We start from the raw sequence: 26,875 nt of genomic DNA, 5'->3' as shown, positions 1-26,875 counted from the left end.
ATGTCGTGGGCAGATTCGTTAGTCGTAAACTATTGTTGGACATCTTGGCTCGTTCAGTGTGACAAGGTCTAGGTCTGCCAGTTTTTTTAAATTTTATTTCGTTTTTGTATATTTTTTAAGCTCCGACAAAGTTCTGTCAGTTTTTTGACATTTGTTTTGCATTTATCATATAGTGTGGCTGGTCTCACGAGCCGATCCCGGTGACTGACCAGTGGGGACACGGCTGGCACTGAGAATGGATACAATAATACGATTTATTGTGAATAGTCAGGTTAATAAAATAGTTTTGATTTAAACGTTTACATGATGTTCAAGAAGACCGATTTTTCTCTCATCTTGTTTCCATGGACACGTCTGAAATCAGGCTTTCCTGATGGGATTTTGATAAATGCACACAATCGCCAATCAAAATGTTGTACCACAGCGACCATGTTATTTTGGGGCCTATTTGATTATATAACGTTTGTATGTGTGTAAACTATGTATACTTTCAGTTTTTCCCAAACTCGCGCATAAGCATGGAGGCAGCTGGTGTTGCCTACATCGACTGGCTCGAGAGGCTACATCAATTACAGAATGTGACGACAGAACTTAAGCAAATCGTACAATCTGGCCAGGTCATCAAGTTTCAAATTAGTTAACATCGCACAGTTTGACGTGATAATCGTAACACTATTGCACACACACACACAGTCCATGCAACTTATGGGACTTGTTAAATAAGCACATTTGTACTCAACTTATTTAGGCTTGTCATAACAAATGGGTTGAATACTTATTGACTCAAGACATTTCAGAGTTTAATTTTCTTTATTAATTTGTAAACATTTCTAGAAACATAATTCTATTTTGACGTTATGGGGTGTTGTGGGTAGGCCAGTGACACACAATCTAAATTGATTTTAAACTCCGACTGTAACAAGAAAATGTTTTCGGGAAAGTCAAGGGGTGTGAATACACAGGTGTTTCTCTCTAAATCATGTCCAAACAATTGAATTAGCCACAGGTGGACTCCCAAGTTGTAGTTACATCTCAAGGATGTTAAAAATAACTTGAATACACTTGAGCTCAATGTGGAATGTTATAGCAAAGTGGTTTGGATATGGAAATGTATTTATATATATATATATAATACATTTCCATATCCAAACCACTTTGCTATAACATTCCACATTGAGCTCAAGTGTATTCAAGTTATTTTATATTTATATATATATATATGCATATGCAAACATTTAAAAAAACATGTTTTCACTTTGTCATTCAGGGTTATTGTGTATAAATGGGTGAGGAGGAAATCAATTTACTACATTTTGAGTTCAGGCTGTAACACAATGTGGAATAAGTGAATATTTTCTGAAGGCATCTTTTCAAATAACGGCCCCTTTTTTAAAAAATAATTTATTCGCCCACAAATTGATTGTCACTTAGTACATCACCATCTAGCACAGGGAAGGGTAAACCTTTTGGCTGGAGGGCCACATCGGGATTTCAAAAATCAACAGAGGGCCACACAGATCTATTTGGGACCGATTTTTATGTGTGCCCCCCCCGAATCGGTATTTTGAAATCCCGCCGTGGCCCTCGAGCCAAATGTTTACCCTTCCCTGCGCTAGATGGTGATGTACTAAGAGTTCAGCCAATTGGCAGGAGCGGCGAAAACAGCCTCTGTTTTTAAAGACTCGCGTTCTGACGTGCTCTGAAACCAGACGTCTCGATTGCTGGAAAAATGCTGCAGAGAGAAAATACTTTAGTCAGCATATTTTGGTTTGAGTTGGCCTTATATCGTCAATCAGGCTTCCTATCAATAGGTTTGCAATTCCTGCTTTTCTTACATCACCCTCTATTCATGCATCAGTAATATTGATTCCTAAACCAATAGCCTAAATTCTGTCTTTCATTAAAGGGATACTTCAGTATTTTGGCAATGAGGCCCTTTATCTAACTTCCCCAGAGTCAGATGAACTCGTGGATACCATTTTTATGTCTCGGTGGCCGGTATAATAGGAAGTTAGCGGTATTAGCGTTAGCGCGATGACTGGAAGTCGATAGGTATCTGCTATGGCTATCTGGAAGTAGGTAAAGGGTCCCAATTCCCAATTCCTGAAGTAACCGTTTTACATTGACCTTTAAACCAATATCCTACATTTCTTGATTTTCTATGTTGTCATGAATGCAGCGTGGCAGTGATGGGCTGAGTTGCCCTTTTTTTTTTTTTGTTCTGTTCCATAATGAGGTTTTTGTATCGTTACCAGCTAAAGCGGCGGAGTCCAGCAGCAGTGATGATTCCAGTGACGAGGAGGCTGCAGCAAAGGTACAGGAACGCTATGTCGTCTTACAACAATGTCACTTTTTACGTTTTTATTGTCACGTTAAAATTGCTAACTGTAGCCCTATGCTGTTTACAGAGCTATAGGAGGGCGAATTAAGAATATATTTGTGTGCCCTGATGATGAAGTCAGCTTGTTGTTGAAAACATTTAGTTTGAAATCTGCTCCTCTTCTCTGCTAACAGAAGCCGGCGGCAGCCAAAGCCCCAGTGAAGACCCCTGTAGTGGCAGCAGCCAAAGCCCTAGTGAAGAGCCCTGTAGTGGCAGCAGCCAAAGCCCCAGTGAAGAGCCCTGTAGTGGCAGCAGCCAGGAAAAAGGACTCCAGCTCTAGCAGTGAGTCATCTGAAGATGAGGCTCCAGCTAAAGCCCCTGTAACTAGTGAGTACATTTCACCTAGCTGGTGAGTACATTTCACCTAGCTGGCGGGTACATTTCACCTAGCTGGCGAGTACATTAAACCTAGCCGGCGGGTACATTTCAACCTAGCCGGCGAGTACATTTCACCATGAAGTCCCTTATTTTTTACCTTTATTTAACTAGGCATGTCGGTTAAGAACAAATTCTTATTTACAATGACGGCCTACCCCGGGCCAAACACTAACCCGGATGACCCCGGGCCTAACCCTAACGACCCCGGGCCAAACCCTAACCCGGATGACCCTGGGCCAATTGTGTGCCAACCTATGGGACTTTGAATCACGGCCGGTTGTGATACAGCCTGGATTCGAACCAGGGTCTGTAGTGACTCCTCTAGCACTGAGATGCAGTGCCTTACACCACTGCGCCACACGGGAGCCTGACCAAGACCATAGCTTTACGACAGGGTTTCTTAAACAACTTCGGCCTCGGACCCAGATGAGAAATTCAGTGTTTTCCTGGGACCCAAACTCATGAAAACATAACCTCCTTTAGTGGGACATTAGTGAGATTTTTTTGGTGCCCCCCCCTCTTGACGGAGGAGAGACATTTTTTAGTTTTTAAAGTTAATTTCCTGAAAAGATAAACAACGTGCTCGACTCCACTTAACAAACTGAAATTGGATCCTCGTGTCTATAATCCAAAGAACAGAAATAGGACGGTACTCTGGTAAATAAACTGAAATTGACATTTTTTTTTTTTATTGTGTCACGAATGTTTTGGGTATGAGCCCTTCTTCAGCTAGGCTATGGCAGTCAACAACAATACCACACAGGTGGGCTTCATGATTCCCAGTCAGTATTTTCCCAATCAAGAGATCCCAACAGTTACATTTCCTACAATTCTACCCATTTTTTTACCCAGAGCGGAGAGAAAATGCTGCAATTTTTTACAGCTAATTTTAGATATTTTGCCATGACTTGTGCCATGTTAATATGATATAAGTGAGAGTGACTAACAAAGTCAATGGGGGGCCCCAAGGAGATCAGGGCCCCTGGGCACATGCCCTGCGTGCCCTGTCAGTATTCAGCCCTGTTAACTACAAGTTTAGATGGCTGGCTAGACTAATTTACCAACCTAAAAATTGTTAATTAACATGGCTAATTGGAGTAACTATCAGTGACTGATGTAACAAGAGAATCTGCGGAAGCAAAACCAAATTTCAAAATTGCAGCTTGTGTATTCTACTATTGTAACGCAACAGTAAATTGAGGCCCTACGAGAGATGGAGTCTGAGGAGCGGCGTGGATTTCTACTTTTCAATTGACATTACAACTTGGATGGAAAATTACTGAGGATAATAGTGGATAATATTGCTACTCCTATTTGCCATGTTTCCAATTTAAGCCTACTAGAAAGTGTTTGGCATCAGGCTTGGAGGGAAGCAAAGGTCATTCCACTACCCAAGAATAGTAAAGCCCCCTTTACTGGCTCCAATAGCCGACCAATCAGCCTGTTACCAACCCTGAGTAAACTTTTGGGGAATCTTTTTTGTTGACCAGATACAATGCTATTTTACTGTTAACAAAATGACAACAGACTTTCAGCATGCTTATAGGGAAGGACGCTCAACAAGCACAGCACTTAAACAAACGGCTGCTTATTGGCTGAGAGAAATTGTGCGGGAGCTGTTTTGTTAGACTTTTGACATTATCAATCATAGTCTGATGCTGGAAAAACGTATGTGCGATGGTTTTACACCTGCTGCGATATTGTGGATAAAGAGTTACCTGTCTAACAGAACACAGAGGGTGTTCTTTAATGGAAGCCTCTCCAGCATAATCCAGGTAGAATCAGGAATTCCCCAGGGCAGCTGTCTAGGTCCCTTACTATTTACAATCTTTACTAATGACATGGCCTTGTGTCGCGATGTACAGTTGAAGTCGGAAGTTTACATACACTTAGGTTGGAGTCATTGAAACGCATTCTTCAACCACTCCACAAATTTCTTGTTAACTTCTTGGGGCTATGTGGAACGTTAGCGTGCCACCCGTGGCGCACCCTATCAACAGCAGGTGCATTTCAAGAGCGGCAAATTTGAAACCAAATAAATGTCAAAATTCAAATTTCTCAAACATACAACTAACTTACAGCCTTTGAAAGATAAACATCTCCTTAATCTAACCACGTTTTCCGATTTCAAAAAGGTTTTACGGGGAAAGCATAAAGTTAGGTTATGTTAGGAGAGTACATTGACAATAGCTGTGTGTAGTGTATTGTCGATTCAAAGACAGGCGTCACCAAAACCATAAAATCAGCTAAAATTATGCACTAACCTTTTACAATCTCCATCAGATGACACTCCTAGGACATTATGTTAGACAATGCATGCATTTTTAGTTCTGTCAAGTTCATATTTATATCTAAAAACAGCGTTTTACTATGGCGTTGATGTTCAGGAAATCGTTTCCCTCCAATACCGGCAGTCAAGTCATGACAACAAAATAATTAATTAATATTAGAAAACATTGGTAAAATATTATATTATATTGTCATTCAAAGAATTATAGATTTACATCTCTTGAACGCAATGGACTTGCCAGATTTAAAATTAACCTTACTGGGAAATCACACTTTGCAATAATCTGAGCACTGCGCCAGAAAAATACGCATTGCGATACAGACTAACCGCCATGTTGGAGAGATCTAAAATCGAAAATACTATGTAAATAATCCATTACCTTTGATTCTCTTCATCAGATGTCACTTCCAAAGAATCCCAGGTCCATAACGAATGTAGTTTTGTTCAAAAAAGCTCATCATTTATGTCCAAAAACCTCCGTGTTGTAGCACATGATCTAAGCCAGCCGGACTTCACTTCACTTCAAGAACAGAAAAAATATATTTCCGTTCGTTCAAACATGTCAAACGTTGTATCGCATAAATCATTAGGGCCTTTTTTAACCAGAACATGAATAAAATTCAAGGCGGACCATTGGGTTTTCTTTTAAAACGTTTCGGAATGAGAGTACCCACCATCAACTCGCGCGCCAGGTGTCTAATGGGCCATCACGTTCCATGGCTCTTCTTCAGTCAGATCTCACTGTAGAAGACTCAAAACACTTTGTAAAGGCTGGGGACATCTTGTGGAAGCAATAGGAAGTGCCAAAATATTCCTCAGCCCCTTTGTTTTTCAATGGTATAGGCTTAAAGTCAATTCAACACATCAGGTATCCACTTCCTGTCAGAATCTGTCTCAGGGTTTTGCCTGCCAAATGAGTTCTGTTATACTCACAGACACCATTCAAACAGTTTTTGAAACTTTAGGGTGTTTTCTATCCATATATAATAAGTATATGCATATTGTAGTTACTGGGTAGGATTAGTAACCAGATTAAATCGGGTACATTTTTTTATCCAGCCGTGAAAATACTGCCCCCTATACCCTAACAAGTTAACAAACTATAATTTTGGCAAGTCGGTTAGGACATCTACTTTTGTGCATGACACAAGTAATTTTTCCAACAATTGTTTACTGACAGATTTATTTCACTTATAATTCACTGTATCACAATTCCAGTGGGTCATCAGTTTACATAGACTAAGTTGACTGTGCCTTTAAACAGCTTGGAAAATTCCGGAAAATGTCATGGCTTTAGAAGCTTCTGATAGGCTAATTGACATCATTTGAGTCAATTGGAGGAGTACCTGTGGATGTATTTCAAGGCCTACCTTCAAACTCAGTGCCTCTTTGCTTGACACCATGGGAAAATCTAAAGAAATCATCCAAGACTTCAGAAAAAAAATTGTAGACCTCCACAAGTCTGGTTCATCCTTGGGAGCAATTTCCAAACGCCTGAAGGTACCATGTTCATCTGTACAAACAATAGTACGCAAGTATAAACACCATGGGACCACGCAGCCGTCGTACCGCTCAGGAAGGAGACGCGTTCTGTCTCCTAGAGATGAACGTACTTTGGTGTGAAAAATGCAAATCAATCCCAGAACAACAGCAAAGGACCAACAATTTACGACGTTTAGAATGAGACTGGACGCGAGGTAAAATACACCATTTAAACCAGAAGATAATCGGCCTATAATATAATATATAGCGTTATATTAGGATAATTATAACTTTGTAATCTGAATATTTTCCTTGGTGCCCCGATCTCCTAATTAATTACAGTTAAACGATTAATCAGTTTAATCGCGTGATAATAATTACAGGGAGTTAATTGATAAACATGTCTTCAGTTAATGACACGACACTAGGATTAAATGTCAGGAATTGTGAAAAACTGAGCTTAAATGTATTTGGCTAAGGTATATGTTAACTTCTGACTTCAACTGTATGTATGTGTATATTTTACATTCTTTGTTTACTCGGCCATGTCGTGGCCCACTTTAGGTCTCGGGCCGGCACGATACCAGTATCGTTAGTATCATGGCAAGGAAATAAAACAGGAAGTGGATTTGACTTCCTTTGGCTCTAATGTTGGAAACAAACATCATTCTGTTGTCATCCAGAGTAACATTTATTGTCTAAGCTGTAGCACACAATATTTTACTAACAGCAGGTTTTTAATAAAGGACTGAAGAATTTGGTCTGCTTTGTTTTCATTTTTGCAATGGCAAAACAATTCTATACTTGTATTGTCACAACCTTACTTGGGTCCGTGATCCATACTTTAAGAAATGCTGCCTGACGACAGTGCACACATGATCACATATTTTTCGAAGCATCTTTTCAATCAGTGTGCTTCTATGATGTTTACTTGTTTTGTGTACTGACTGTTCTTCTTGCTCTGTAGAAGGAAAGGCTGCAGCCGCGACCCCTAAGGCAGCCGCGACCCCTAAGGCAGCCGCGACCCCTAAGGCAGCCGCGACCCCTAAGGCAGGGACGACTGCCAAAGCAGCAGCAGCTCAGAAGAAGGCTGAGACCAGCAGCAGTGAGGACAGCTCCAGTGAAGACGAAACGACCACAAAGGTACAGAAACTGATCCACAACACACTACCACCTCTCACCTTGAGGTGTATTCATTAGTTGCACACCGTTGCTAAACATTTTGCACCGGAAACAGGAGTCTCTATTGGAGAAATTGAGGTAGCTCCCTGTTTCATTTTTCTTCTGTATGCATCCTAGTGAATACACCCCAGGACAGCTGTCTGTTTGGTTGTGTAGTGAATACATCCTAGTGAATACACCCCAGGACAGCTGTCTGTTTGGTTGTGTATGCATCCTAGTGAATACACCCCAGGACAGCTGTCTGTTTGGTTGTGTATGCATCCTAGTGAATACACCCCAGGACAGCTGTCTGTTTGGTTGGGTATGCATCCTAGTGAATACACCCCAGGACAGCTATCTGTTTGGTTGAATACACCCCAGGACAGGTGTTCAAGTTACCATGGGAGCTGTGTTGCCAGTTTCCATCCCTAGGTGTGGCACGATACCTCCTTGATCTGTCAAACCAGCCTTGTGTGCGACGGTCATACGATGCAGGAATGGAAGAAGGGACACACACTATATTGTGGAGTAAATGTCTATATTTTGGGGGGAAATGAAAGAAGGAAAAACATTTTGTTAGCCGGCTTCAACAGTGAAACTCGTTCATTAAAATATGTACGTTGTATATTTTTCATGAAGATTTTACATTTTACATTTTAGTCATTTAGCAGACGCTCTTATCCAGAGCGACTTACAGTAGTGAATGCATACATTTCAATTAATTTCATACATTTATTTTTTTCCCCCCGTACTGGCCCCCCGTGGGAATCGAACCCACAACCCTGGCGTTGCAAACACCATGCTCTACCAACTGAGCCACAGGGAAGATGTGTAATTACAAAAACTACCACAGCACTCTTCATATTTGGTTTGAGTTAAAATGCCTTTATTATTTTGGCATGTCCACAAGGGCAATTTAAAACCACACATTTATGCCTTTAGGCTGCAATGCTTTCTTCAGTGTCTACAAAGTCGCCAGATAAGGGTAAACTTTGCTTCCAGTACTGACCCAGTCTCTCCTAACAGACCCCTCCAGCTAAGACCCCTGGTCCTGTCAAGACCCCTGGTCCAGCTAAGACCCCTCCAGCTAAGACAGTCGAGTCGAGCAGCGATGACTCTTCTTCAGATGAAGAGGAGACTCCTCCCAGCAAGAAGGCCAAACCAGGTGTGTATTCATGTATAGTAGTATCAAACTGTTTATTATATTTATCTATCAGTATGTCTACATGCCTGATCACAGGTTATTAGGAGAGCGATTAGACTGAGGCTTATGACCAATAAGTAGGCTTGGGTGGTATACCGGGGTATTTTGACATACCGACAGTATGGTTTTTTCCCACGTTTTTTTAATTTTCTTTTTCACAAAAATGAAATTGAGACATTCACATGTTATATTTGTTTACAAAGAGAACATGGTGCAAGCAGAACAGACGTCCACTGTTGAACAGCACAAGCAAGGTGATTTAAGTTACACTTGAAATTCGCAAACAAATCTTAACTTGGTGCCAAATAAGTTTTCTCGAGCTCAGGGATCCAGTTATGCTTTTGGTTTGCTTACTTTATAGCTATAGGTGGCTTGCAAGATCATGTTTATTTTGGTTACAGCGGAGACGATCAATCCTGTCCGGGATCGAGTGTGAGTAGCCTCTTGAGATATAGGGCAATAAAATCGTATTTTCTTGCGAGATTCCTTGTTTTTTTCCACAAATTCAGTTTTCTCCTTTTGTTTTTCCAGGTTTACTTTCTGTTTTTTCAGGTTGTCTCACTTTTTTAAATATAGAAAAACATCCAAATTGGATATTCTAAGTCCACAACAATACTTAAACCGCATCAGGAGACCACTTTTGAGGTCTGGGAAAAATTGAAAACGTTTTTTTTGTTTTTTTGGGTGTAGTGCAAGTGTGCACAAACAAGAGACCGTTTGGTTAGCGACGATTCTATAGCACTCATGAGATTTTGCAGAGTTTGCGAAACAAACGCAAACTACAATCATAAAAATAATTCTGCCAGATCGGCATATGCTACTTCGTAGTTAACATTTTAGTTGAGAAGGTTTTTGGGAAAGCCTTTCGATCTCTACCAGAGGACAGTTAACATCGCTAACGGGTAAGTGAAGATCGATGTACGCGCCGCCCACCGCAGACAAACATGTCTTTATGATTTGAAAAAAGCAAATGTTTATTTTTAATTTTTAATAAGTTTAATACATTTAGTTGATTTTCTACAAAGTTACATTTCTTAATGTCTGTTTTCCTTCTGCGTTATCTTCATCACAGATTTTATAGGGCTCCATATATAGTTATGAGCTGGGGTTGTTTTTTCTTGCATTTAGTTTGTTTGCTTACTTGCACCTGTTAGCATTTAGCCTGGGTCCGCTATGGACCTTTTACTAGTGCTTTTTTAAAGCGTTTGTTAGCATAGTTTAGAAAGAAATGAAATAGCGCCCCCATGTGTGCAATTCCGGTATACTCCGGCAAGGTATGGAGATCTGTATACCGCCCTAATGACCAGTGATGTAGTGGAAGGTCAATTCCAACTCAATTTACCCACCTTGTTCTACTGGGAAGGCGTTTACCCACCTATAACACTACATAAGTGTTTTTTTGCATTACAGTTGAACCACATACAGAGCATTCGGAAAGTATTCAGACCCATTGACTTTTCTCACATTTTACGTTACAGCCTTATTGTAAAATAGATTAGATTGATGAGAAATGTTATTTATTTAAACACAAATACCCCATAACGGCAAAGCAAAAACAGTTTTTTTGAAATTTTTGCAAATGTATTAATAAATAGAAATACCTTTTTTACATAAGTATTCAGACACTTTGCTTTGAGACTTGAAATTGAGCTCCGGTGCATCCTGTTTCCATTGATCATCCTTGAGATGTTTCTACAACTTGATTGGAGTCCACCTGTGGTAAATTCAATTGATTGAACATGATTTGGAAAGGCACACACCTGTCTATATAAGGTCCCACAGTTAACAGTGCATGTCAGAGCAAAAACCAAACCATGAGGTCGAAGGAATTGTCCATAGAGCTCCGAGACAGGATTGTGTCGAGGCACAGATCTGGGGAAAGGTACCAAAACATTTCTGCAGCATTGAAGGTCCCCAAGAACACAGTGGCCTCCATCATTCTAAAATGGAAGAAGTTTGGAACCACCAAGACTCTTCATAGAGCTGGCCGCCCGGCCAAACTGAGCAATCGGGGGAGAAGAGCCTTGTTCAGGGAGGTGACCAAGAACCCCATGGTCACTCTGACAGAGCTCTATAATTCCTCTGTGGAGATGGGAGAAACTTCCAGATGGACAACCATCTCTGCAGCACTCCACCTATCAGGCCTTTGTGGTAGAGTGGCCAGACGGAAGCCACTCCTCAGTAAAAGGTACACGACACATGACAGTCCGCTTGGAGTTTGCCAAAAGGCACCTAAAGGACTCTCAGACCATGAGAAACAAGATTCTCTGGTCTGATTAAACCAAGATTGAACTCTTTGGCCTGAATGCCAAGCGTCACTTCTGGAGGAAACCTGGCACCATCCCTACGGTGAAGCATGGTGGTGGTGGCAGCATCATGCTGTGGGTATGTTTTTCAGTGTCAAGGACTGGGAGACTAGTCAGGATCGAGGGGAAAGATGAACGAAGCAAAGTACAGAGAGAACCTTGATGAAAACCTGCTCCAGAGCGCTCAGGACCTCAGACTGAGGCAAAGGTTCACCTTCCAACAGGACAACGACCCTAAGCACACAGCCAAGACAACGCAGGAGTGGCTTCGGGACAAGTCTCTGAATGTCCTTGAGTGGCCCAGGCAGAGCCTGGACTTGAACCCGATCGAACATCTCTGGAGAGACCTGAAAATAGCTGTGCACTGACGCTCCCCATCCAACCTGACAGAACTTGAGAGGATCTGCAGAGAAGAATGGGAGAAACTCCCCAAATACAGGTGTGCCAAGCTTGTAGCTATTTGTTTTTAGCTCTCTGTTCATGCTAATGCCTCGTGTGTGTGTGTGTGTGTGTGTGTGTGTGTGTGTGTGTGTGTGTGTAGGTGCATACAGTGCAGTCCCACCCCCTGGAGCTGCAGTAAAGAAGGCCTTGGTTCCTACAGTGGCCAGCAAGGCCAAAAAGGACCGCTCCTCAGACAGCAGGGAGGAGGAGAAAGTATCAGGTAACAACTACTAAACCCTAGGACATGTCAGAATACCCATACTTGCTTTTTGGGTATACGAAAATAGAACGTTTTTATAGTTTGAAAAATATTTTGGGGACTTTTCATTGAGTAGAATTCCTGGCATACTGTTGAGGGAAGAGAATAGTCACAGCTGATAATCAGAATAAGGGAAGCTCTCTTCTGTAGATGACACCTTCTTAGTGTAGATGGATAGTATGCTGATATTTGTTGCTTACTGCTTACGTTTTTACTCAACAGTACGTACTATTAGTACACAGTAGGTAGTAGTTGTAATGAGTTGCGACGGTTTTAGTAGCGGTAGGCAAGACAGATTTCGGACAGTTCCCTAGTCTCCTTTTCCAAGTGTTGATCCTGTCTGAACATTGAGTGCTCTTTGTCTTTACTAATGCATAGCAAAACTTAATATTTCACGGTTTTACATGTGATATATGACTGTCTACCTACTTTACTTTTAGTTGAATGCACTGATTTCTAGTCTCTCTGGATTAGTGTCTTCTAAATGACTAATGTCCGCTTTTATCATCAATGGCTAAAGCATCCCGTGTTTACAATGAGGGATCTCTGACACTACGTTATTCTCCTCCGCTAAAGCAGTCCCTGTGAAGTCTACCCCAGCAAAGACTGTGACCCCTAAACCTGCTGCTGCTAAGAAGGCCGAGTCGAGCTCTGAGAGCTCAGGTAGGTTCTGGCTGTAGATTCTAAAGATTCTGGACCTCGTTTTAAAAAGGCTCTAGATTCTAAAGGTTCTAGACCTAGGTTCTAAAAGCTGTAGATTGTAATTGTTCTAGACCTAGGTTCTAAAGGCTATAGGTTGTAATTGTTCTAGACCTAGGTTCTAGAGCAGGGTTTCCCACCTTCAGTCCTCCAGGGCCTGGTTGCATAAAACATCTTGTGTATTCCTTAACCTCCCTGGGCACCTAGTCAACAGCCAGTGGAATTGTGTGGCGCGAAATACAAATACCTCATAAATGCTATAACTTCAATTTCTCAAACATATGACTATTTTACACAATTTTAAAGACAAGACTCTCGTTAATCTAACCACACTGTCCGATTTCAAAAAGGCTTTACAGCGAAAGCAAAACATTAGATTATGTCAGCAGAGTACCCTGCCAAAAATAATCACACAGCCATTTTCAAAGCAAGCCTATATGTCACAAAAACCAAAACCACAGCTAAATGCAGCACTAACCTTTGATGATCTTCATCAGATGACACTCCTAGGACATTGTTATACAATACATGCATGTTTTGTTTTGTTCAATCAAGTTCATATTTATATAAAAAAACAGCTTTTTACATTAGCATGTGATGTTCAGAACTAGCATACCCACCGCAAACTTCCGGTGAATTTACTTAATTACTCACGATTAACGTTCACAAAATACATAAGTTATTTTAAGAATTATAGATACAGAACTCCTTTATGCAATCGCGGTGTCGGATTTTAAAATAGCTTTTCGGTGAAAGCACATTTTGCAATATTCTGAGTAGATAGCCCGGCCATCACGGCTAGCTAATTTGACACCCACCAAGTTTGGCCCTCACCAAACTCAGATTTACTATAAGAAAAATTGGATTACCTTTGCTGTTCTTCGTCAGAATGTACTCCCAGGACTTCTACTTCAACAACAAATGTTGTTTTGGTTCGAAATAATCCATAGTTATATTGAAATAGCTCCGTTTTGTTCGTGCGTTCAGGTCACTATCCGAAGGGACAAAAAATTCAAAATATTCCATTACCATACTTCGAAGCATGTCAAACGCCGTTTAAAATCAATTTTTATGCGATTTTTCTCGTAAAATAGCGATAATATTCCAACCGGGCGACGTTGTATTCGTTCAGAGAGAAAGAAAAACATGGAGTCCTCTCGTGCACGCGCGCTCCAGTGGCAGTGTTCCCTGCCTGACCACTCACAAACACTCCTGCTGTTTTTCGCCCAGAGACTGCAGAGCTCTCATTCCACCTTCTGGCGCCTTCTGAGAGCCAATGAAAGCCTTAGAAAATGTCACGTTACAGCAGAGATGCTGTATTTTTGATAGAGATGCTTTAGAAGGACAACAAATTGTCAGACAGGGCACTTCCTGCATGGAATTTTCTCAGGTTTTGGCCTGCCATATGAGTTCTGTTATACTCAGACACCATTCAAACAGTTTTAGAAACTTTAGAGTGTTTTCTATCCAAACTACTAATTATATGCATATTCTCATTTCTGGGCAGGAGTAGTAACCAGTTTAAATCGGGTACGTTTTTTATCCGGCCGTGAAAATACTGCCCCCTAGCCCCAACAGGTTAAAGGGTTTACCTTAAGGAAAAATGTCCCTTTACCTCAAGGAATTGTTTAAGGATGTTGCATAGAGCTGCTCAGAAATTTCCTAAGGATCATTTAAGGGTTTTATGGTAGTTTGAAGGCATGTACGGCAGAAAGAGTCTCAAGTTACAATGGAGTAGTGCTGTCCCGGGGGGGAAAAAAAAATATATATATATCTTTGTCAAAAATTTTTCAAATGTATATTTTTCCATATTTGTCCACGACTCCATAAACTTTAAACGAGGGAATATTTACAGGTTGCTCAGGAGGTAAAGGGAATGTTTGTGTGGAATAATAAAGTAAGGAGCATGCATATTATGTGCCAAACAGGTGCTGTATAGATTACAATACCATTTTTCTGACCGCATGAAACAATGTAAACAACACCGAAATAAATTATAAGCAGAAAGTCTGTAAGCTTTTTTTTTTTTTTAGTCTTTATTACAGCAAAGACTTAAAAACAAGTCGTATTCATTCGTGACGACCTGATTCACTGACTGAACATCTCTCATCAGAGACAACTTAATTCTACATTTGAAGACCAAGAGAAACAAATTGATTCAGAAGATAATAAAACATATTTACTATAGTTACCAACTTGTCTGTATTACTTTCTAGCACGTCAAGCTAGCTGACAGAGTAGCTAGGCCTGTAGCCATTGTTTAGCTACATAGCTAGCTAGTTGGTGGATGTTTTCCTTTTGAAACCAGGCCAGAGGAAAGCAACATTCACCTCCACAAATGCTGATTACATTGATATCCATTCTGAATGAAGCACTTAAGGTACCTCATGGGCACCCTTAACTTTTTCACTTAATTGTAAGGGCGAAATTTGCCTTAAAATGTTTTGTTCAACTGACTTAAAGTTGAGGTAAAAGATGAGGGGAAAATAGACTTAAGATGTTTCATGCAACTGGCCCAGTACCCCCCGAGAGCTGCCCTCCAGTACCCCCCGAGAGCTGCCCTCCAGTACCCCTCGAGAGCTGCCCTCCAGTACCCCCCGAGAGCTGCCCTCCAGTACCCCCCGAGAGCTGCCCTCCAGTACCCCCCGAGAGCTGCCCTCCAGTACCCCCCGAGAGCTGCCCTCCAGTACCCCCCGAGAGCTGCCCTCCAGTACCCCCCCGAGAGCCGCCCTCCAGTACCCCCCCGAGAGCCGCCCTCCAGTACCCCCCCGAGAGCCGCCCTCCAGTACCCCCCCCGAGAGCCGCCCTCCAGTACCCCCCCCGAGAGCCGCCCTCCAGTACCCCCCCCGAGAGCCGCCCTCCAGTACCCCCCCCGAGAGCCGCCCTCCAGTACCCCCCCCGAGAGCCGCCCTCCAGTACCCCCCCCGAGAGCCGCCCTCCAGTACCCCCCCCCCGAGAGCCGCCCTCCAGTACCCCCCCCGAGAGCCGCCCTCCAGTACCCCCCCCCCGAGAGCCGCCCTCCAGTCCCCCCCCCGAGAGCCGCCCTCCAGTACCCCCCCCGAGAGCCGCCCTCCAGTACCCCCCCCGAGAGCCGCCCTCCAGTACCCCCCCCCGAGAGCCGCCCTCCAGTACCCCCCCCGAGAGCCGCCCTCCAGTACCCCCCCCGAGAGCCGCCCCCCCAGTACCCCCCCCCGAGAGCCGCCCCCCCAGTAACCCCCGAGAGCACACATTTGTTGTCGTCCCGGACAAACGCACCTGATGCAACTCATTGAGGGCTTGATGATTATTAGTTGAGTCAGGTGTGCATGTCCAGGTTTACTGTTGGGGTTACAGGGGTTGGGAAACTGTTTTAGAGCAACGGTAAACACAGCCACTTCTAAATCTTCTGCCAGTTTTCCCACATCTGGTTCTGAATAACTAGACACAATCGTCAAGTTTGTTATACCTGTGGGCGTATTCATTACACCGTAAAAAAATATATATTTAAAATTTTTTTGCAAAACGTTTCTTAAATGGAAGCAAAAGGAAAGAAACGGGAGGAACCTAGTTGAATTTGTCCAATATAAATTTTCGTTCTAGTTGCAAAACTATTCTGTTTGGACTATTACATCCCTGAGTTTGCATAACATTGGGGTTTTATTTTAAAGTTGAAGTGAACATCAGTCTCATTTCATCTCTTGTTCCTCTCTTAGACTCTAGCTCTGAAGATGAAGAAGAAGCAAAAAAGGCAGCGGCTAAGGCTACCCCGGCTAAGGCTACCCCGGCTAAGGCTACCCCGGCTAAGGCTACCCCGGCTAAGGCTACCCCGGCTAAGGCTACCCCGGCTAAGGCTACCCCGGCTAAGGCTACCCCGGCTAAGGCTACCCCGGCTAAGGCTACCCCGGCTAAGGCTACCCCGGCTAAGGCTACCCCGGCTAAGGCTACCCCGGCAGAAGATTCTTCCTCGGACTCAAGCTCAGAAGATGAGAAAGAAGCTAAGAAGCCTGTTGCCAAGGCCACTCCTGCCAAGGCCACTCCTGCCAAGACTGCCCCTGCTAAGAAAGCCGACTCGTCAAGCTCAGGTAAAATAGACTAAGTAGGACAGAGTCATTATTAGAACTGATTACTAGAAAAGACCGAGTCCCAGATTTGTTTGTACCATCTTGCTAACTCCTGTGTCATTGTCACGCCAATGAGTTGGCAAGACAACACAGAAAGATCTGGAACTCAGCCTGCGGAAGAACATGCTTGCCTTGTTTCAATATCAACAGGGTTTATGTTACAAAAAAACATTAAAACTATGCAGTATGTTGCTAATCATTCTCACCTTTTGGACCTCTGTGGTCCTGCGCAGGGCTTTTCTCTGTGGTCCTGCGCAGGGCTTTTCTCTGTGGTCCTGCGCAGGGCTTTTCTCTGTGGTCCTGCGCAGGGCTTTTCTCTGTGGTCCTGCGCAGGGCGCTTCTCTGTGGTCCTGCGCAGGGCGCTTCTCTGTGGTCCTGCGCAGGGCGCTTCTCTGTGGTCCTGCGCAGGGCGCTTCTCTGTGGTCCTGCGCAGGGCGCTTCTCTGTGGTCCTGCGCAGGGCTAGTAGTTGGCTAGATAGACGTCACAAAAACGAGAACTGTCAGATCTGACATCCATGTTGCTTCTATTCTCACCCTGCACCTGTTGTTTTTAGATGGTACTGTGACATTTTTCATTCAAATAGTGGATGCAATCCAAACTAAGCTGGAAGTTGTCACTTAGCTTGTATGTAAAATATTAATTTCTTTAACCACGGTTTTGTTGGCTGTTCTTCGTTGTTCTTTTGTCATCCACATTTAGAGAAACATAGTGAATGGAAGCTTTATATTACTAACTTGTCTGGGATTGTAACATCAGACATACCCACCGACTAATTGAATCTGACATGTTCCCCTCTGTCGGTCCTGTAGACTCTGACAGCAGCTCTGAGGACGAGGCCCCACCCAAGGCTGCTGCAGCTACCAAGAAGCCTGCAGCGGCCCCCAAGGCCCCACTCAAGGCTGCTGCAGCTACCAAGAAGCCTGCAACTGCCCCCAAGGCCCCAGCCAAGGCTGCTGCAGAAAGCAGCTCGGACTCCGACTCTTCTGAAGATGAGGCTCCAGCTAAGAAGGCTACCCCAGCCCCTGTTACTAAACCAGCCTCCAAACCAGCCACCCCAGTTGTTAAACCAGCTGCTGCAGAAAGCAGCTCGGACTCCGACTCTTCATCTGAAGATGAGGCTCCAGCTAAGAAGGCTACCGCGGCCCCTGTTACTAAACCAGCCACCCCAGCCTCCAAACCAGCCACCCCAGCCTCCAAACCAGCCACCCCCGTGGTGAACAAACTAGCCCCAACCAAGGCCGTAGCCGAGAGCAGCTCCGATTCCGACAGCTCGGACTCAGAGGACGAGGTCGCTGCAGCCAAAAAGACCACCAAAACTACAGCCGCAGCCAAGACTCCTGCTTCAGCCAAGACTCCTGCTTCAGCCAAAACTCCTGCTTCAGCCAAGACTCCTGCTTCAGCCAAGACTCCTGCTTCAGCCAAGACTCCTGCTTCAGCCAAGACTCCTGCTTCAGCCAAGACTCCTGCTTCAGCCAAAGCAGCAGAGTCCAGCAGCAGTGACGACAGCTCTAGTGATGAGGAAGAGGGTAAAGGAGTCAGCATACTTGTTCTTATATTATGACATTTTGTGACGTTTTGGTCTTCGGCAAGTTTTTTATTTTCTTCTTCCCAAGCTGAAGTGGGTAGCCAAAGTCTACGCTAGAGTCCTTCACGGGTCCAAAAAGTTGGACCCGTTCCAACGTGGACCTGGGGCTTTCCCCACCCGTACCTGATATGCATGAATACATTTTTTTTTATTATATAGAGACCTGTTCCCGAACAGACCCGAGGACAGCTATAGATCCGTTCTGTATAGACGTGGTCGGACCCAATCCGAGTGAGGGAAGCAGAAAATTACATTTTGATGCTACTTTATTAACCGGAGCTGATAAACCATGAGGGAGAGGAGGTAGAGAGAGGTGACGATCTAGCAGGGGGTCGTGCTGTGTAGCATAACTTCTGCCACACAGAGGCTTTTAAGGCTCTATGACTAGCCTATTGCTGATTTTGATTACCTTATGATTGGCCAACTACAACAAGCTACACGTGCTACTCGTGAAAACAGCAGCAGTATAAAGTATATAATTTCTCTCATTCTACTGCAGCAGTCACATTCGAGTCTTTCTGGACAAGTTAGTTGAAATTACATATTGACATTACCCGTGATAATCATATCAGATCCGACTTAGACTTGTGATATTATTTTGATTTCTGGATCCGGACCTGCTCGGGTCCCGGATTGGGTTTTGGCTCCGTGAAGATCTCTAGTCTACGCCCCTTCGTCGTTGATTGGTCAACAGAATTCTTCATTTAACTGTTTGTCATTCATCGAAAGACTACTCCTTTTTTCAAAAACGTCAAAATTAATGATAGATTTCTTGAGTTCTTATTAATTCTGACTACTTTGAGGAAGTGTATTCTGGCTACGGCGTATCAATATGGACAAGCGAAGGTCTTTTAAGCGATTGTCAGCTAGACGCTGGCCAAACCGAAGCGCGCTGATGCTTTCAGAAGGCAGACTTTCTCACGGTGCCTCTTCACTGTGACCTAGTCCTACATGTATTTTGATATATGTACTGTGTAGGCCTATTTATTGTGTATCATATCTAGTTTATATTTTGATGTTGATTGTTAGTAAGCATTTTCATTGCATTTGTATACATATCATCAATTGAACCTTGAACCTTGCAGCAGCAACCCCAGCCTCGACTAAGAAGGCAGCAACCCCAGCCTCGACTAAGAAGGCAGCAACCCCAGCCTCGACTAAGAAGGCAGCAACCCCAGCCTCGACTAAGAAGGCAGCAACCCCAGCCTCGACTAAGAAGGCAGCAGAATCCTCCTCGGACTCCTCAGACAGTTCTGACTCGGATACTGAAACCAAGACGACGCCTGCCAAGCCTGCTCTGACCAATGGGAAGCCAGCTACACCTAAAGCCTCCACCCCTGCTGCCAAGGCAACAACACCGGCTAAGGCTGCCGAGTCTTCATCGTCCCAGGACAGTAGCTCTGAGGAAGAGTCGGGGAAAGCACCGGCAGCAGTCACCACTCCCAGCACTAACGGTGAGCTTTGAACTCCTCTAGAAGGTACAGTCTGGAACCTGGGAATCTGGTCAATGGTCATTTCAATTCATGATATTTACCCATTGATAACTTATCAATTAGTGAATGGGGGGGGGAATCGATAGTTACATATTGGGATATTATTTTTTATGTATCGTTTTGACATCGCAACATTGTTGTTGCCCTAGTTAGCTGTACCTGCAGCAAAACTCGTGTTTATTTCCCCTTCATAGCTTGTTCATCTTTTTAAATGGTGAGACAATTTGATTCATCACTTATTTCTATGACTAAACTTTGTTTTCTAATTCTCTTGTCCCTCTGCAGAAGGTGTATAGTGAGCAATATGTTTGAAACATCGAAACACAATAAAATCACAGTATCAAATCCCAGTACATATAGAATTGTGAGAATCCCAATACATATACAGTTGAAGTCGGAAGTTTACATACACTTAGGTTGGAATCATTAAAACTAGTTTTTCAACCACTCCACACATTTCTTGTTAACAAACTAAAGTTTTGGCAAGTCGGTTAGGACATCTACTTTTGTGCATGACACAAGTAATTTTTCCAACAATTGTTTACAGACACATTATTTCACTTATAACTCACTGTATCACAATTCCAGTGGGTCATCAGTTTTCATACACTAAGTTGACTGTGCCTTTAAACAGCTTGGAAAATTCCAGAATTATGTCATGGCCTTAGAAGCTTCTGATAGGCTAATTGACATCATTTGAGTCAATTGGAGGTGTACCTGTGGATGTATTTCAAGGCCTACCTTCAAACTCAGTGCCTCATTGCTTGACATCATGGGAAAATCAAAAGAAATCAACCAAGACCTCAGAAATAAATTTCCAAGCTCCTGAAGGTACCACAGATGAATGTACTTTGGTGCGAAAAGTGCAAATCAATCCCAGAAAAACAGCAAAGGACCTTGTGAAGATCCTGGAGGAAACAGGTACAAAAGTATCTATATCCACAGTAAAACGAGTCCTATATCGACATAACCTGAAAGGCTGCTCAGCAAGGAAGAAGCCACTGCTCCAAAACCGCCATAAAAAAGCCAGACTATGGTTTGCAACTGCACATGGGGACAAAGATCGTACTTTTTGGAGAAATGTCCTCTGGTCTGATGAAACAAAAATGGAACTGTTTGGCCATAATGACAATTATGTTTGGAGGATAAAGGGGGAGGCTTGCAAGCCGAAGAACATCATCCCAACCGTGAAGCACAGGGGTGGCAGCATCATGTTGTGGGGGTGCTTTGCTGCAGGAGGGACTGGTGCACTTCACAAAATAGATGGCATCATGAGGAATTAAAATTGTGGATATATTTAAGCAACATCTCAAGACATCAGTCAGGAAGTTAAAGCTTGGTCGCAAATGGGTCTTCCAAATGGACAATGACCCTGAATTTTGTGGGCAGAACTGAAAAAATGTGTGCAAGAAAGGAGGCCTACAAACCTGACTCAGTTACACCAGCTCTGTCAGGAGGAATGGGCCAAAATTCACCCAACTTATTGTGGGAAACTTGTGGAAGGCTACCCAAAACGTTTGACCCAAGTTAAACAATTTAAAGGCAATGCTACCAAATACTAATTGAGTGTATGTAAACTTCTGACCCACTGGGAATGTGATGAAAGAAATAAAAGCTGAAATAAATCATTCTCTCTACTATTATTCTGACATTTCACATTCTTAAAATAAAGTGGTGATCCTAACTGACCTAAGACAGGGAATTGTTACTAGGATTAAATGTCAGGAATTGTGAAAAACTGAGCTTAAATGTATTTGGCTGAGGTGTATGTAAACGTCCGACTTCAACTGTAGAATCGTGAGAATCCCAATACATATTGTATCAGCACCTAAGTATGGTGATATCGTATTGTGAAGTCCCTGGCAATTCCCAGCCATACTATCAATGTCTTGTGAGTTTTTAGCATAGTTGTCTGTGTTGAGTGTCAGTTACAAGGTCAAGGGAAATATATTTTGTAGTCATTTACCAAGAGGGGTAAAAATTTACCAATTGGTGTCGCAGTAACGCTCACTAGTGTCTTGTCTGGGTTGTTGATGCCTGCTTGGGCTTTCTAGTTATCAGTAAATATTTCAGAATTCCTTCTCATGTCGTCCTCACTGAGGTATGAATTATTTTAGAAACCAAGGTCAATGTCCCCTGCTGTCGTCTTCTTCTCTTCCTCCGCAGGCACCGTAAACGACAAGAGGAAGAAGGCTGGAGAAGACTCGTCTTCTGAGAGTGAGGAGGAGGAGGAAGTGACGACGCCTAAAAACAAGAAAGTAGTAGCAGCACCACAGACTTTCCCCAAAGTCTCTAAGAAGGTGAGACCCCGTCAGACTGACTGGGTTCAGAGCTTGGGTTGTTTGGCTGCTGGGTTTTTGGTTCAATGTATTTGTTATGATGGCGTAGTCTCAGTATTCAGAAATGTGCCCTAACATTGATTCTGGATCTGTAGTGCTATATAGCGCTATAAATATCTCTATATCTCTATATTTCTATATCTCTATATATCTCTATCTCTATATGTCTCTATCTATATATATATCTCTATCTCTATATATCTCTATCTCTATATATCTCTATCTATATATATCTCTATCTCTATATATCTCTATCTCTATATATCTCTATCTATATATATCTCTATCTATATATATATATATATATATATATATATATATATATATATATATATACTCTCCAACAACATCTATTCATGCCAGACTACCATTGCAGCGCTACAGATCCATAATCAATGTTGGGGCCCATTTCTGAATGTGTGTGTGTGTGTGTATATATATCTCACACACGTGTGTGTAAAGGCTTTGGGCTGTATACAGAACAGAGGTGCATTGTGGTACTAACGGCTGTGGAGCGTTGTCAGATGCGGACTGAACTAAACCCCTCATTCTCTCTGTGACCGTCTATGTCTCACCGTCTGTGTCCCTCCTCTAAAGATCAATGTACCTTTCCGTAGAATAGTAGAGGAGGAAATTGAGGTGGACAACCGTCTGGCAGACAACTCCTTCGATGCCAAGGTGAGTTTATCTACACTGCTCTGTCCCTCTGCCGTGTCTACATGAAATGAAGGGCCAGCACTCGCTTGATTCAGTTGCAATTTAAGGTTATTTTCTTTTTACAAAACGTTGTAATAGAACATTGCTACTCTGTGTGCTAAAGCCCCTCATCTGAACACCCATTACAGCTCTCCCAAGTGGTGGAACCTAGAAAGTTAACCTTCTGTTTCTGTTTACGTTCTGTACGGTCAGGTATGTGGATCAGAACCACACCTGTACCGGAGGAATCTCAATATAATACAAGATGAGAAGCGGTTAGTAAAAATAAAAATAAAAAAATAAACAAAAAGTGTTTGCTTTTTCTCCCCAATTTCGTGATATCCAATTGGTAGTTAGTCTTGTCCCATCGCTGCAACTCCCGTACAGACTCTGGAGAGGCGAAGGTCGAGAGCCGTGCGTCCCCCGAAACACGACCCAACCGAGCCTCACTGATTCTTGACACAATGCCCTGCTTAACCCGGGAAGCCAGCCGCACCAATGTGTCAGAGGAAACACCGTTACACCTGGCGACAGTGTCAGCGTGCACTGCGCCCGGCCTGCCACAGGAGTCGCTAGAGCGCTGCCCCATGGGTCTCCCGGTTGTGGCCGGGTGAGAGAGCCTGGACTAGAACCCAGGACCTCTAGTGACAGTGTCTTAGACCACTGCACCAGTCGGGACACCCTAGCGGTTAGTTTTATTTAGCCATCGTGGTTGTTTGAACAATGGTCCTTGGGCTAGATGGAGCTGCTCTGAAGTTGTTTATTAATGCAGAGAATCACTGAATGGTTGAAACGTATATCTCCTGGTTTCAGGGTTCTCTTCTAGAAAGTATATGTGTGTTGCTTGATCTTATGTGAGGATGACCCATCAGAGACTCAGTTCTGGGAGTCAGTCAGTCAAAACCTGTCAGTCAAAGGATGCTTATGAATATTTGGCTCCCCGCCCACTCAGCCTTCCCACTCAGCCTTACTGTTAGAGAATTAGCATTTCCCCCGCCCACTCAGCCTTCCCACTCAGCCTTACTGATAGTTAGAGAATTAGCATTCCCCCCCCCCCCCCTCCCACTCAGCCTTCCCACTCAGCCTTACTGTTAGAGAATTAGCATTTTATATGATATAATTTTACATAGGATACTTAGAGGGACTGTCATCTTTAGTAAAAGAGTTACAATATAAATGTGTCTGTATTGTGTTGATCCAGGGATGTGTTCATGTCATTATGATGCTGGACGTGTTTTGACTGTCTCTCTCTCTCTCTCTCTCTCCGCTCACCTCAGCGCGGGGCAAATGGAGACTGGGGCCAGAGGGCCAATGACGTGCTCCGCTTCACCAAGGGAAAGTCCTTCCGTCACGAAAAGACCAAGAAGAAGAGGGGCAGCTACCGTGGAGGAGCCATCTCCCAGTCCGTCAACTCCATCAGGTTCGACAGCGACTGAGAACCTAGTCATCGTTCGTCATCATCATCACCCCTCTTCATCCTGTCGCTTGACCCCCCCCCCTCCCTCCAACCTGATTGAGCCGAAACATCATTAACTGAACTACCTACAGCTGTGTTGAAAAAGACGGCCACACTGACAGCTGTCTTCCTAGTGATTTTTAGTTCATAAGTCTGTGTTTAAACCTTTTTTAAAGGCTTTTTTTATGGGGTAGAAGAAGACACAAGTGGTCCTGAAATGGCACCTTATTTGCTATGTTGTGCGGTACTGTTGATCTGATCTAAAGCAGTGCACTATATAGGTTATAGTGTGCTATTTAGGATGCTGTCACACAGGTAAGGCTGTAGGGGAGTGGTCTGAATGTCTCTGTGCCTTAAACGTGGTACAGATTACTGAAAGGGTTAATTTCCTTACGCTGCATTTACAACATCCATCCACCAGGTGGCGCTAGTAAGCCACAAATTCTGTTAAATATCAATTGAAAAGTGTAAACTGTTCTCAAATTTCTTGCTTTCCTTTTTCTCTCTCAATTAATCTGTTGCTTGTTGTTATATTGTTAGCCCGGTATCTTCCCCACTTATGTCCAATGTCTTTTTTTTCAGTATCAACATTTTGAAATTCTCTGTTCTTGTTGTTTTATCGCTGTTTGCATTGTCAGACACATTGCGGGGGAAAAAGGGTTACTTGATTTTTGTGCAGACCCTGGGGGTTGAATGATAAGAATCTCATTTGTTGCCATCCCCTTACCAGATCTCACAACACCTGGATAAGTATTCAACCACTGCAATGTGAAAACTGTTTGGAACATGTTCGTCTTTTTCTTTATCTTCTACAGTCCCATGTAGGCCAATCACGGTTTAGATATGAATGGTTTTATGTACGTATTTAACCGTTATAAGCCTGGGAGTATCGAGGATCATCCAACTGTCATTACGAGCTCTACAGTCTTGAAGTAACTCCCTGGGTCATGTTCAGGTATTCCTTAACAAAACGTTTGCAAACAGGAAAACACACTTATTGTACAAGTTCAGGTAGTACCTACCCCTTTTTCACTCAGTTATAAATCATTTTCTTTTTTTTCTTTCTCCCTCCCCCCCTCTACTGAACAGGATCTGGGTGCGTCTGAAATAGCACCCTAAAGTAGTGCACTATACAGGGAATAGGGTGCCACTTCAGATGTCATCCTGGTGTTTTATTCCTGCTGACTGTTGGTCTGTTGGTTCGTCATTGGCTGCTGAGGTACTTCTCTTTACCCAGCAGCTTGATTGACAGCCAGAACAGCTAACCTCAAGTTTTTAATTTTGTGAATTTCCTGTTTCTACTCGAATGTAACCCCTTTCTTATTGAGTCTTGTTTATTACTGGAATAAAATACTTTGGCCCAATTGCCTTCCTCCCTGCACATTTAAAAGCAGTTTTGCAGTCATTTCCTTTGACTTGTCAAGTTGACGAGATTCGAGCAACTCTTTGGAGCTCAATAATATTAAATAAAAGAAGCTTGTTAAAAATACAACCAACATGTAAATAACCCTGAGTTGCTTCAGTTCTCTGTTCTCTGCTTCAGTTCTCTGCTTCAGTTCTCTGCTTCAGCTCTGCTACAGCTCTCTGCTTCAGCTCTCTGCTTCAGTTCTCTGCTTCAGTTCTCTGCTTCAGTTCTCTGCTTCAGCTCTCTGCTTCAGCTCTCTGCTTCAGTTCTCTGCTTCAGTTCTCTGCTTCAGTTCTCTGCTTCAGTTCTCTGCTCTCGGCTTCAGTTCTCTGCTTCAGTTCTCTGCTTCAGTTTGCTCCCCAATTCATGCACCTTGGTTGGAGAGTGAGGTAGTGGCAGTGAATCCTTTGCGCACTTAACTTTTGACCAGGACCCAGAAACACAACCCATATATATATTTTTTTTACCATTTAATCAAATTTGATTGGTCGCATACACATTTTAGTAGATGTTAGTTATAGCCTGTGCAGTAGAATGCGTGTTCCTAGTTCCTAACTGCAGTAGAATGCGTGTTCCTAGTTCCTAGCTGCAATAGAATGCGTGTTCCTAGTTCCTAACTGCAGTAGAATGCGTGTTCCTAGTTCCTAGCTGCAGTAGAATGCGTGTTCCTAGTTCCTAGCTGCAGTAGAATGCGTGTTCCTAGTTCCTAACTGCAGTAGAATGCGTGTTCCTAGCTGCAGTAGAATGCGTGTTCCTAGTTCCTAACTGCAGTAGAATGCGTGTTCCTAGTTCCTAGCTGCAATAGAATGCGTGTTCCTAGTTCCTAACTGCAGTAGAATGCGTGTTCCTAGTTCCTAGCTGCAGTAGAATGCGTGTTCCTAGTTCCTAGCTGCAGTAGAATGCGTGTTCCTAGTTCCTAGCTGCAGTAGAATGCGTGTTCCTAGTTCCTAGCTGCAGTAGAATGCGTGTTCCTAGTTCCTAACTGCAGTAGAATGCGTGTTCCTAACTGCAGTAGAATGCGTGTTCCTAGTTCCTAGCTGCAGTAGAATGCGTGTTCCCAGTTCCTAACTGCAGTAGAATGCGTGTTCCTAGTTCCTAGCTGCAGTAGAATGCGTGTTCCTAGTTCCTAGCTGCAGTAGAATGTGTGTTCCTAGTTCCTAACTGCAGTAGAATGCATGTTCCTAGCTGCAGTAGAATGCG

General features: G+C 43.3%; 1 protein-coding gene across 11 annotated transcripts in view; it reads left to right on the top strand.

Moving 5' to 3' along the window:
* LOC115201748 (nucleolar and coiled-body phosphoprotein 1) overlaps positions 1-25,660 on the top strand; it is a 29,759-nt gene extending 4,099 nt beyond the window's left edge. The window contains exons 4-16 of one of the 11 annotated variants that reach the window (XM_029765620.1): positions 2,256-2,314; positions 2,515-2,707; positions 7,498-7,508; positions 7,545-7,673; positions 8,718-8,856; positions 11,743-11,862; positions 12,478-12,564; positions 16,293-16,661; positions 17,511-18,227; positions 19,372-19,740; positions 21,946-22,079; positions 22,716-22,796; positions 24,092-25,660. In XM_029765620.1, the coding sequence (XP_029621480.1) occupies positions 2,256-2,314; positions 2,515-2,707; positions 7,498-7,508; positions 7,545-7,673; positions 8,718-8,856; positions 11,743-11,862; positions 12,478-12,564; positions 16,293-16,661; positions 17,511-18,227; positions 19,372-19,740; positions 21,946-22,079; positions 22,716-22,796; positions 24,092-24,250 (2,567 nt within the window). In that variant the 3' untranslated portion in view covers positions 24,251-25,660. Of the gene's footprint in view, positions 1-2,255; positions 2,315-2,514; positions 2,708-7,497; positions 7,674-8,717; positions 8,857-11,742; positions 11,863-12,477; positions 12,565-16,292; positions 16,662-17,510; positions 18,228-19,371; positions 19,741-21,945; positions 22,080-22,715; positions 22,797-24,091 lie in introns of all 11 variants that reach the window. The other 10 variants (XM_029765624.1, XM_029765623.1, XM_029765622.1 and 7 more) reach the window with 10 other exon arrangements.
* The last annotated feature ends 1,215 nt before the right edge of the window (positions 25,661-26,875 follow it).

This window comes from Salmo trutta, chromosome 10 (assembly GCF_901001165.1).
Source record: "Salmo trutta chromosome 10, fSalTru1.1, whole genome shotgun sequence".
In the NCBI taxonomy this organism is placed as follows: Eukaryota; Metazoa; Chordata; class Actinopteri; order Salmoniformes; family Salmonidae; genus Salmo; species Salmo trutta.
This window is presented reverse-complemented; position numbering and strand designations above follow the sequence as displayed.